The sequence below is a fragment of the Lacerta agilis genome, chromosome 3 (assembly GCF_009819535.1).
Source record: "Lacerta agilis isolate rLacAgi1 chromosome 3, rLacAgi1.pri, whole genome shotgun sequence".
NCBI lineage: Eukaryota > Metazoa > Chordata > Lepidosauria > Squamata > Lacertidae > Lacerta > Lacerta agilis.
The window spans coordinates 49,513,781-49,526,153 of NC_046314.1; the positions used below are offsets into that span (position 1 = coordinate 49,513,781).

Genomic DNA, 12,373 nt, shown 5'->3' on the forward strand with positions numbered 1-12,373 from the left:
TCATTGCTTCCTGTTCACATTAGTGGGTGCTTCTTGCACTGTGTGTTTTCCTTGCTGCTCAGTTAGTACTTCCTGATCCTCTGTGAGTTCACATGAAGTCTGTTTATCTACCTGCGCACACACCTTTAATTTTTAAATTGTTTGTGGCCCTGCTTTGTTTTGGCAATTTGCAGATTTGTTTAACTGAAAATTGGTCACATCTCTTTAAGCTAAATAATCATTGCCAGGAAGATGTCTCTCTCCCTCCAATTCATGCATACTCTATGCCTGTGTGGCTCTTAATGCGGCTGTTTTGTGCTAGAACAATTCTGCAAAAAAATCTGTTTATATTTTTTCACAGCATTGTTTCCGTTGGACTGATGGAATAGCCTAAAATGGGAGTATGGTGTGTGGTGATAGACAGCACCCTCAAAATGTCAACACACCCACACAATATATTTAAGAGCATCCACACATGGCTAATGTAATTTTACATTGGATATACTTCCTTGCTGGATTATCCCTGGATCAAGAAAATTCAAATTTAATGGAGGGAAAGTGCAGGATGCCAGGTAGGTGAGGATGATACTATGTGGGTGACACAAAGAGAGGCATAAGCAGCTTCAAATCCACATTAAACTCCCTTGTGGATGAGCCCTTAATAATATTGCAATGATGAGAATTTTGTGCCCCTAAACAGTCAGCTACCACTCTGTTGTCAACTGGAACTCCTCCATCTTGAGGCAGCCAGCTCCAGCTAATTTAGGGCATCTTAAATGTAGCAAGCAGCTTGCTTCAGCTGGAGAGCAATGAGCCAATGTAGCTGCTGCAGAGAACAATGGAAGCAGAAGCCTGCAGGGCACTTTATGGTTCAGTTCAGCTTTAAGCTCTTGGGAAAGAGATTAGCCTGAGGAAACTCTCAGCTATGTTTTGAAGAGCAAAAATGACTCTCTGGGGCAGGGGTCTGCAACCTTTAAGACACAAAGAGCCACTTGGACCCGTTTCCAAAGGGAAAAAAAACAACTGGGAGCCGCAAAACCATTGCGACATTTAAAACAAATATAATGCTGCATATATTGTTTCTTACCTTAATGCAATAATAATAAATAACGTATAGGAGCCAATGCAAAGTATAATTAGTAAAAACAACAAGAATAAGTTATTACTTTTTTGCATTGACTCAGGGGCGTACCCAGGATCAAAACTGGGGGGGGGGGCAAGCCATGGTCGTTCAGGTTGTGACATTTCAGCACGGAAAGGCGAATGAAACCAAAATTTTAGGGAAATTATATATAATTATAGCAGTGCTTTATTACAGTAGTTATTACAATTATTTGCTTGGTTTTTTTAAATTTTTATTCTAGTTACATGTCTTATACCAGGGGTGGCCAACTCCCAAGAAACTGTGATCTACTTTCAGCAGTGATCTACCCCCGTTTTTTGGGGTTCAGCTCAAAGTTGTTTTGGGGGGTGTGGTGGGTGGGAGAGAGGGCTTCCCCCTCTAAGATAGGTTGGCAAGCGAACTAATAAAGAAAGAAAAAGGGGGGTGGGAATGGAAAAGTGGGGTGGAAAAATATAAATTGGGGGTGGGGTGGGGTGGGGAGAATATCTAGTAAAAATATGTAATAGTTTAAAAAATAAAAATAAAGGGGGAAAATCTTTTTCTTTTTCCTTTTTTTGAAAACAAAAACAAAAGGGAAGAGAAAAGAAAAAGGGGGGATAGAGGGAGAAAAGGGTAATACCGTATATACCCGAGTATAAGCCGACCCAAATATAAACCGAGGCACCTAATTTTCCTACAAAACCTGGGAAAGCTTATTGACTCAAGTATAAGCCGATTCACCTTTGCCGCTGTGGAGGAGGAGGAGGAACGAGCAGCCCGAAAGCAGCCCTTTGGGCTGCTCCTTCCTCTTCCTCCTTTGCCAAGTTTGCATTTATGCGAGCAGTTCAGGAATGGAACAAGCTGCCTGGGGAGAGTAAAGAACCGCTGTTCTTGTACGCTTCTTAAGGAATGGTTGACTGGGGAGAGCGGGTGGCAGCATGAGCGGAGAGAAAGGGCTTCTTTCTCGCCGCCCCCACCACTCGCCTCACTCAAGTATAAGCCGAGGGCAGCTTTTTCAGCACAAAAAATGTGCTGAAAAACTAGGCTTATACTCAAGTATATATGGTAATAAAAATTCAAATAGAGTGGCTGCAGCAGCTGTGGGGGTGTTTGTTTTTCGTTTGTTTGTTTGTTTGTTTTAAAAATGGGACTTCTCCCCTTGGATTAAAAAAGGAGGGGAGAAAGAAAAAGAGAGGGGGTGGGAGAGCAAGGCAAAAAGCCAAAAAGCAAAAAACAGGTTTGGGGGGGGGGAATCACGCCAGGCACTGCAGCGCGCCGGCCTCGGGGCTCCGGGCCCCCGAGCCGCCCTTGGGGCCGTCTTGAGCATGTACACTGCCCGCAGCGAGCGCTGGCGAAGCACCGGTTGGCGGAGGTTTCAGAAGCAGCCCGGACGTTTTCGCCGCCCCCACCCAAAGCAGCTCTACTTCATCCTGTCGGCGACCATCACCGCCCTCCCATCACTGTGACGCCTGGCCTGCCTGCTCCGCCCTCCGCGCGGCCGCTTTGAAAAGGATTCCGCCCGACAGGGGCCGCTCAGAACAGGGGCCGCTCCAATCGCCGTCGCCACCTCCCGCCGCCTTTATTATCCCGACTCTTTTCTCTCTTTCTCTCTCTCTCTCGATAACTCGCAAAGCCCAGCTCCTTCTTCTCCCCGCCCTAACGCCACCCTCATTGGCATGTTCCCCTCAAACAGGAACAGGCATCCCGGCGGCTCATTGGCCGGACGAAGCATCGCTCTCCCGTGCCCGCCTCCCGCCTTCATCCTCAGTGGCTACCTTGGCGGTAAGGCCCCGGCTCCGAGCCTATGTGCCAAGGCGGGCGATCTGTCCTGCCAATCGGCACGCCGAGGTGGTAAAAGCTCAGCCCTCCCCACACGCTTATTGGTGTGAAGAAGTCGCTTCCTCTCTCTGGGAGTGGTCAAGGTGGACATCAATCTTGGGTCTGTCCTCGGGAACCCCGAGAGGGCTGAGAAAGACCGCCCAGCTGTTCAACGTTGATGCGGATTATTCATGTTTTTTTTGGCCCTTTTTCCCCCCGATAACCATTTAATTATTATTGAAAGGGCATTGAAAGGGGGCATGCCGGAGCCGCGGGAGACCTGTCAGAGAGCCGCATGCGGCTCCGGAGCCGCAGGTTGCTGACCCCCGCTCTGGGGGTTACACTGAAAGGAGAGAGGAGGGAGGAATCTATGAAAGTGCTTTGTTTTTTCCTGACATTTGTTGACAAACATTTTGCTCCACCGACACCTTTAAATATGGGTGTCTGAATCATCTTTCACAAGCCTTCCTTAAGCAGCTGCTTTCCTGAAGTCTAATTCACAGAGCTAAAATTAGCAAAGGGAGCTGATTTAGGCCTCGTTCAGTCCAGTCACAGGGTGTGCTATTGGGGGTTCTTGATCACAACATTCCACAACTTATCAGTGCAAATAGCTATTTATGGTTTGAGCTCCTCTTCACTCTCCTTCCAACCTCTATCGCCCTGCCCCCTCAATTAATAACTTCCCATACATCTCCACACCTCCCAAAAGTTCTTATTTGGTATTTTCATAACAGTGACAGCCATTTCAACCAAATGTTCCAATTCCATCTTGTTTTCTCCTGCTGCAGTGGCTTCAAGTTACAAGAAATGAGATTCCAGCTAAACTTCAGGAAGAATCATCAGGCAGTAAGAGCTGTTTGACAGACTCCCACAAGAGGTGGTGGATTCTCTTTCCTTGGAGATTTTTAAGCAAAGGTTGAATGGACATCTGCCATGTATGATCTAGTTGAGATTCCTGTATTGCAGGGAGTTGGACTAGACTAGACAATCCATGGGGTCCCTTCCAGCTCTACAATTCTATGATTCTATGGTTTGTAGACAATCCTCATCCTACCAGTCTACTTGTTCCCTAGCTTTAATCCTGATCTCAAAGCTGCCATACCCAGTATGGACACACCCCCCCCAGACAGACACACCTTCCCCTGAGCAGTGCCTCATGATTTGCTAGATTGAAATTTGAAAAAAAAGAAGCAGCAAAGGAACAATCTCATGCTTTGCATTAAAAAATAATGCTCTGAAATAAGGAAAAATATTTTAAAATATGGTACATTCCTAAAAGTAATGAGCAGGCACAACTAGCGTAACTTGGAGAATAAGCCTCAGGAAAAAGAGTTATTTGAAAGATTCAAGATGAAGCTAGGTTTTTTTGTGAGGGATTCCAAACATGAATATGTGTGTCTTTGTGAGTGTGCTGAGGAGAGAAGGTTTGCAGAGGAGAGACAGAGGAGACTTTGTGCATGGTGTTGGCTCTGACACAGCTCAGCCTGTTCACTCTGTCTGTTTTTCATTTCTGCCTTCACAGGAACATGCAGTGGCTCCTCATCCCCACCATCCTTATAATCACTTATGCTCAACAGGTAAGTTTTCTAGAAAAAAATCCTCGCCAGAACAAAGGCTGAAACTTTTGTTTTGCTTCTTAAGCAAGTGAAATTAACTTAAGGGAATAAATTGTTTGTGCATAATATTGAGTTGTTCCTACTTGGGGGTGATTCTTTTTTCTTTTTACGTAACTTGCAATTCTAACACAAGTCACTTGATTAGGTTATTATGAAATTATGCTTTTATAAAATTCTTAGAGCCTTTTTTTTGGGGGGGGGGGTCTAGAAATTTTTATAAATTATTTTCTGCTACTATGTTTAAAGCAAACCTACTCCCCCTGTTTAGGTCCCTTTTGTCTTTCATGATACAATCTGCCTGAGTTACAAATAAATTTGCTTTTAGAAAACTGCTTTAGTTTTATTAACTAAATCTAGTCATTTTTCATTGACCAATACAAATGACCCAAATTACATGGAAATGGGATTTGTAGAGTACACAAGCTGTTTCTTCCCCGTCCCCATTTTTGTATCTGGTTATTTTCCATAGTTTTATCTTTCTTCCTAGCCATAAAGTATTTTAGGACTGATTATCTCCTTTCCACCTAGTTAAAAAAATAACATTGCAAGGTTACTGTTGATTCCTATCACAAGTATTTTGTTCAATACAGTGGTACCTCGGGTTAAGTACTTAATTCACTCCGGAGGTCCGTTCTTAACCTGAAACTGTTCTTAACCTGAAGCACCACTTTAGCTAATGGGACCTCCTGCTGCTGCTGCGCCGCCAGAGCACGATTTCTGTTCTTAAGTGAAGTTCTTAACCTGAAGTGTACTTAACCTGAAGCGTACTTAACCCGAGGTACCACTGTAGTACCTTTGCTGCAAGAGATGGCTACACAATTTTCAGTTCTGCACTCCACTGTTTTTACTTGGTGGGAAATAGTTAATCGATCCTAAAAGACTTTATGGATAGAAAGAAAAATAAAGCTGTGGAAATCAGCTTGATACTGAAAAACGGGATTATTATTTTTTTAAAAAACTTGCCTTGTATTTTGAAATACGGTACTCTGTTTTATAATGTTGATTATCATTCTGATATTTTGTATTAATGGCTTTTATGTTTATGTTGTTAGCTGCTTTGGGATTCTCTTGGGAAGGAAAGGCAGGTTATAAGTAATCAGTGAAATGCAGATAGCAGAACTGTTCAATATTAGCTGTACACTTTGTCCAGGATGGTTAACAGATAGTTTTAGAGTAGAGCAGAACTAGTTTTTCTAAAGATCACAAAAGTTTGCAGTTTGGGGAGTAGAGTGTGGGAAACTAATATTCCTGTGTATGGATCATGTTCCCCTGAAAGATTCTTGCAGCTTGTTTTGTAGGAGTGCCAGTCTGTTGAATATGCATGTACGCATGTGCTGTTTTTAAAAGAAATCCTTTGCTGGCAGGCCTTCATTTTCTTTCCTCTCACTGGATATTATTGAGGCTCTTCCAGCTATGTGCCCACTGCCCACTTCTCAAATATTTGACTTGTGTGCGGTATGCACTGCCATTGGACGCAAGAATTTACAGATGCTCCCTTGTGCCTCCAGAATAGCATATTCCAAGTAAGTTGCTCAACCTCCTGAGTAACGTAAAGTACACAAATAGTGTCATCGGTTAGTGGCATGGTGCTGCACCTGTGAACGTTTGCATAGGAAAGCAAAGAAAGGCTCTGAACACCATTTCCAGCCTCCTCTCCCCAATGCTAATAGCAAGCTCAGGGCCTCTGAGCTGGATTAGGACCATAGTGGGGACACACAAACAAAGGGTAAAAGCCCTCTACCCCCATGCCAGAGTCCTGATCCAAATCAGGACTTTCGAGTGCTTGTTGTTTACTTTTAAGATGTGATCTACAATTGCTAACTGTGTGAACAGTTTCAGGTTTAGTTGGTCCTAAACTACACCTGGCAATTGAAGAAGGAAGCTGGCTAGACATTGTTAGCCAAGCCCCACATCGAAAGCTGTTGTTGCAAGGATACTAGGATTGCACCATTGCCCTGAGGATATTTATAGTTGTATAGTTTCTGTGTCACTGTACTATCTGGGTACAGTGCCATTTACTTGGCTCGATGGAGATGTGTGTGTGCGTGTGTGTGCATGTGTACATGGCGTGTATGTAGATACCTCTGACTTTTGCCTGGCTAGAATGTAGACTGCTGTACAAAGGGAGGCAGACATACCTGAAGATATGCTCAACAAATGCATTATACCAGTGCTTTTTTTCTTTAAAAAATGTTTAGGGGTACTCTCATGTTGACTCAAGAAAATCACCATTTTATAGTTCAGATCGGGAAAAATAAATACAGTAAATGGCCAAAAATACATACACATTTGCCATTTTTGTTGGAAGTTTTCCAGCTCTCAGGTAAGTCCACCTATATGAAAGCTTTCTTGCAGGGTGCAAACCAACAGGCAGAAGCAAGGGAAGTCTGGAGAAAAATCTGCAGAGGTTCACCAACGCAGAGAACTATGCCACTGGCCCTGCAGATGCCCAGTGGTACCAACCTGCAGCCCCGGGATGAGCCTGGTGAAGGATGGCTGCGGATGCTGCAAGGTGTGTGCCAAGCAGTCAGGGGAAACATGTAATGAAGCTGAGGTCTGTGACCCCCACAAGGGGCTATACTGCGACTACTCTGCGGATAAGCCTAGGTATGAAAATGGAGTGTGTGCATGTAAGTCCCTCGTTTTTTCTATTTTCTATCACTTGTATAGTATGGGAATAGGGAATAAATAGTAACACCATGACTTTCATTGCTTTCTTCAGTTTCACACCCATTTTCTTTGAAAGGAGATGCAACCCTAAATGATAATTAAAAAATGTATTTTCTTGATGTCAATGGGCCTTAAATTTTTAAGAAATCTATTATTGCTGGTGTTTAACAATTTGGAAATTATATCTCTAAATTGGACTCTGCTAACTGTTAGGAACTCAGGTACCCACGGAGAGCTTTGGAAAGGAATCTTGTGGCGTTGCCCTTTTATAGAAGATTTTTGGGAAACAGCAAATAAAATAATGGTTGTAGCAACTGTGATATTATATCCTGCTGTCATAGTCAATGGTTATACTATAGTAGGTGCAAAATCTTAAGCAGTCTGAATTGTGGATTTTAATAGTAAAATTATATATGCAAAATAAGTATATGTAGTTATTTGAATACTCCAAAGGACCCATAAAAGCTAAACTCTACTGTTATTAACAAATGTCGCCTAGGAAATCTTACAGGGATCCACACAGGTTTACTTGGTTTTTTTCTTCACTATTCCCAGATATGATAGCAGTAGGTTGTGAGCTCAATGGGGTGCACTATATCAATGGCCACAACTTCCAGCCCACTCCTCTTTACAAATGCCTGTGTGTGAACGGTGCAATTGGATGTACACCTGTCTTCATCTCAAAGCCAGCACGTAATGAATGTGCAGAACTGAAGAGCAGAAAGAAATCTGGACAATCCCAATGTGTTTCAGGACAGCAGGAGCAGCAGTCAACCAGTTACAGATTAATGTCAGGTAGGCAAGGCTAGATTGATATCTTCTTCATGATAGATTTATTTTTTTAAAGAGGTGTTTCCTTATTATTTGAGGCAGATAAAGTTATTCACATTTCCCTTTTTTAAATAGGTAACAGAAACTTCTGGTACTTGTAGGGCAGCTTTATAATTGAATTTATAATTGTTAATTGGGGTAGAGTTGGTGCTTGTCTCTTCTTGTAGGTCACTGTTAGGTTCTGGGACAGGATTGGGAAACCTTCTCTGTATCAAGAGCCTCAGAGGTAATCTTTTGGGGAGCTGTGTGCCAGAGCCACAACTTTAATTCTGCCACTCCTTTTTATCTCTTTATGCCCCTTTCTCTCTCCTCCCTCTCCACCCCACAAACTTCCAGAAAGAATGGGAACAGCTTGCTTTGGGAGGACTTTTCCCCAAACATCCTTCCATAACTCTATTTGTTTGAGCTTTCTCCATTCTTCCCTCTATCACCCCAACAGCATGAAGTTACACCAAGGGCCACATGTAGGACCCAGAATGCAAGTTCCCCACTCCTGCGATAAGGATGGGATTTCTCCCTTTGTTTTAAATGCTTATAGGCCTTCCAGATTTTTCAGCTAAATTATCAATATAGTATACCAGCCAACCCAGGGGTCCAAAACAAAATGACTTGTGTAAGATACCGGTAGAAAAGCTTTTCAGAAGATAGCAACACTCATTGGACGTAGAACATGCCCTGTAATGTTGCTTGCAAGATATTAGGGCAATACTAGGCAGCAACTAGAGAAAAGTTGAAAAAGACAGATTAGACAAAACAAACAGTTGCAATCTTACTTCTATGAAAATGCTGAGAATCTCCAAAACAATCCAAGCAGCTTATGATTTATATACTATTAATGCATGGTTTGCATGCTCTCACAATTAATTTTGAAAACTAAGGGTTTTTTTCCCTTCTGTATCTTGCCGAACAAGCTTTATTTTAATATTTTACTATCTTTCCTTCTTTCTGCGTGCACTGCCCTAGTTAACAAATCCCTGTTGTAAAAGCAATGAAATTATTTTATGTACAACACACATATATATAAACCCACAGCTTTGTAACCTTGCTTTATTTATTTCAGATCTGTGCCAGGCTTTTAAATTTGCTTCCTGCGCTGTGATTTTTAAGCTGCTGCTGCTTACTTCTCAGGTACCCTCATATATCTGCTCTGTCCTCTTAAACTGTGCACATTTCAAACCTGCTCAGGCATCCTGTAGAATTCCCATCATCAGGATTTGCTACATGGAGATTGTAAAAAGCAGGTTTAAGATCTATAGCTACTAATGCTCTAAATCTATGGAATGTGGGGATAAAAGACCGCAACCCCAATCCCCTTAAAGAAAACTAATTTGATACGGAACTTTCAGCATATGTATGTTGATAAAGGCTGGCCTAGGTGCCCCATATCCACAGGTATTTCACATAGCCTGTCTATTTTGTAAGAACTCTTTCAGGAAAATGTCTTGTTTTCTAGGGCAGACTTGAGAGCAATGGCATTAAGAAACAAACAAGCAAGATATAAAATCAAATCTTTGGAGACTGAGGTGCTAAATTCCTATAAAAGTTAATTGAACTTGTGGCAGCTATTTCTTAAAATCTAAACCCAATTTCTGTAATTTAAGCAAGTAAAATCCAAAAGGTGATCCTGGCAACCTGGCATGCTTAATTCTCATGTTCCATGCTATTTTTTGGTTGCCTTAGAAGAAATGATCTGAATTAAATGGCATTTAAAAATTTAGCTCAAGATGTAATATAATTCTGTCTTCTAGCTTTCAGAAGTGTACCGCTTGTTTTAAAGAAGAAATGCCTGGTTCAAGCAACTCCTTGGACACCTTGTTCCCGAACCTGTGGCATGGGAATATCTGACAGAGTGACCAATGAAAACAGTAAATGTGAAATAAGGAAGGAAAAGAGACTGTGCTACATTCAGCCATGCCAAGCAAAATTTCCAAAGAGCATAAAGGTAAACCACATTTCAGAACACAATTTCCTCTTTAGGCTGAAAGTATTAACTGCTAGGTATATGATTTTTTAAATAACCATGGGGCTGGGGTGCGGGGGAAGAAGTTATGGTCTTGCTGTCCAATTGTGGATTTGAAAATTAGGAAGACAGGAATAACAGATCATCTCATCGAAACTTGTGGATGTTTTTCTACATTGCATATAAGCCACATAACTAGCTATAGAGAATTACTGGGCCCTTCTTTGCACTACTGGTGTCCAAAGGAGATTGTTTCAGGTCCCATCTACCCTATTCATTTAAAGCAGTATTATACCACTTAAAATGTTAATTGCTTTCCTCCAATGAATCCTGGGAACTGTAGTATATTCAGGGTACTGGGAGTGGTTAAGGGACTCCCTATTCCCCATAGCGCTACAATTCCAAGAGTGATTTAACAGTCAATCTCTTCCCAGCAAACACTGCAAATTGCAGCTACTTGAGGGGGTTTAGAGGTCCCTAGGAACTCTTAGAACCCTGAACAAATTACAGAACCCAGGATTCTTTGGGTGTATAGTGCAGTGTGTAATCCATGTCTGTTAGCACTGGTGCTCACTGACTGCACTCCCCAGTTATCACATGTTTATATTAGCTTAAATCAGGTGTCCAGAAAGTCAGGTGGTAAAGTGCAGGGATGAATCTCACAGGTCAGATTAAATTTCCCACTCCTACAGTGTCACAGTGGTCTTGAAGGTGGCAGGATAGTGAACCTGCAGGAGTTAACTGTGTAGAACTAAGTTATCAGCACTGCACAAAAATCATGCAATGCTAAACTTATATTTTCAATTTGCATGCACTGTATGAGTGGCTAAAAACATGGCCTCAACACTGCTATTTCAATATGCACGTAATAAACTTCACTTTGAACATAACAACAAAATTTTTACTTTTATTTATATTTCAAGATACCTAAAGGAAAAACATGCCGACCTACATTCCAGCTTGCCAAGGCAGAGAAACTAGTATTTTCTGGATGCACAAGTAGACAAAGATATAGACCGACCTTTTGTGGAATCTGCCTGGACAAGAGATGTTGCATACCCAACAAGTCTGTAATGATTACAGTGCAGTTTGACTGTCCAAAGGAAGGCTCCTTTAAGTGGAAGTTGATGTGGATTACATCTTGTGTTTGTCAGAAGACATGCAATGATCCAGGAAACATATTTTCTGAACTCAAACTCTTGTAAGTGGCAATGTAAGTGGCAACACAGGAAAGAAAATGGTCAAATGTTCCCATGAAAAGTTGCTCATGCAACACCACTGACAGGTAGCTGTGTTTGAAATTATACGTTTTAAATGAATTCACACAGCGATCCTTTCATCCAAGACAGAGCTTGCCCCTAATGTGTTTTATTTTGAAAAGCAGAAAGTGTGGCTATTTAAATCCAGTTAAATACTGTAGCTACAAAGCATTTTCTTAAATATTTTAAAATGCAATACTTAGATAATTTATGTAGGAGTATACCAATCCCATAGAAAAATGACATGTTTTCATGCATAAAAATCCAATCAAATTAGTTACCTATACACAACTGATTCATATGGATGTTTGCCCAAAGATGCATGTACACAAGCCCCACCCCAACATCCAAGCGCTCAATCCCTGATCATCTCCACACTGAATGCAGGTATGGTTAGGGATTGAATGAGGACTGTGCAATGCCTGGACATTTTGTGCACACCCCTTCACTTTTCTATAAATTTGTGCATAAGCAATATTTCAAAGTTGTAAAGTGAACAGTATCAGACTGCATGTAAAAGAATTCAAAGCACATAAAATCATTTATTCAAATAGTTTGCCTGCATGTGCAGTGTTAACCTGTGATTAAGATCACTCACCATTGAACTCAATGGCGTTTACATCTGAATAAACATATAGGATTGTACTGCACCTGTGTGAAAATGTGATGGTGTGCAATCTGTCACCCAAACCAACTAGTGATGGGTACACAAACTTCAATCCATGCATCTTCTCAGATAGATCAGGGTGACTGAGGGAGTGAACACAAAACAAGGATTTGGGCATTTATTTATGATTATTTATGAGATCTACAAAGCATGATTGTATGTATCAAATTGCATATTTCTTGATGATCGATGCATCACCTTTATGTTTACTGGAACCAAATCAGTTTTCTAGACTGGCAATTTTATATGGAAGTCTTTGATATTGATCTCCCAGGTTAATATTTTCTCTTCAACAAAAAGAACAAAACAAAGCAGCCATGCAATTTAGCAGCATTTTTGTATGCCTCTTAAAAATACTGTATCAGAGCCTGAAAAAACACAGCTACAAATCAGTAAGAATGTAAATGCTCAACTTGTGAACTGGAGGATAGAACCTTCTTGTATCCTGTTTCATGGATAACTGTGTTACTG

The 12,373-nt window shown here is 41.5% G+C and overlaps 1 protein-coding gene across 2 annotated transcripts; it reads left to right on the top strand.

The window, feature by feature from the left end:
• Window positions 1-390: 390 nt before the first annotated feature.
• On the top strand, window positions 391-11,618 carry CCN6 (cellular communication network factor 6). Of its 2 annotated transcripts, XM_033143625.1 has the most exons (6): window positions 391-463; window positions 4,422-4,476; window positions 6,860-7,145; window positions 7,741-7,980; window positions 9,077-9,144; window positions 9,765-9,903. In XM_033143625.1, the coding sequence occupies exons 1-6, from the start codon at window positions 414-416 to the stop codon at window positions 9,789-9,791; spliced, it is 726 nt and encodes a 241-aa protein (XP_032999516.1). In that variant the 5' UTR covers window positions 391-413; the 3' UTR covers window positions 9,792-9,903. The 2 variants fall into 2 exon arrangements, with proteins under 2 accessions (XP_032999516.1, XP_032999517.1); XM_033143626.1 differs by lacking the exons at window positions 391-463; window positions 9,077-9,144 and adding an exon at window positions 10,900-11,618 and having other exon boundaries at window positions 4,174-4,476; window positions 9,765-9,958.
• Window positions 11,619-12,373: the final 755 nt, after the last annotated feature.

Bases quoted from the DNA above. Each gene is read 5' to 3' on its own strand.
- CCN6 (XM_033143626.1), top strand. From the start codon at position 4,357: ATGGTGTTGGCTCTGACACAGCTCAGCCTGTTCACTCTGTCTGTTTTT. The intron at 4,477-6,859 runs GTAAGTTTTCTA...CCTATATGAAAG, and splicing joins TAATCACTTATGCTCAACAG to CTTTCTTGCAGGGTGCAAAC. The intron at 9,959-10,899 runs GTAAACCACATT...TTATATTTCAAG, and splicing joins AATTTCCAAAGAGCATAAAG to ATACCTAAAGGAAAAACATG.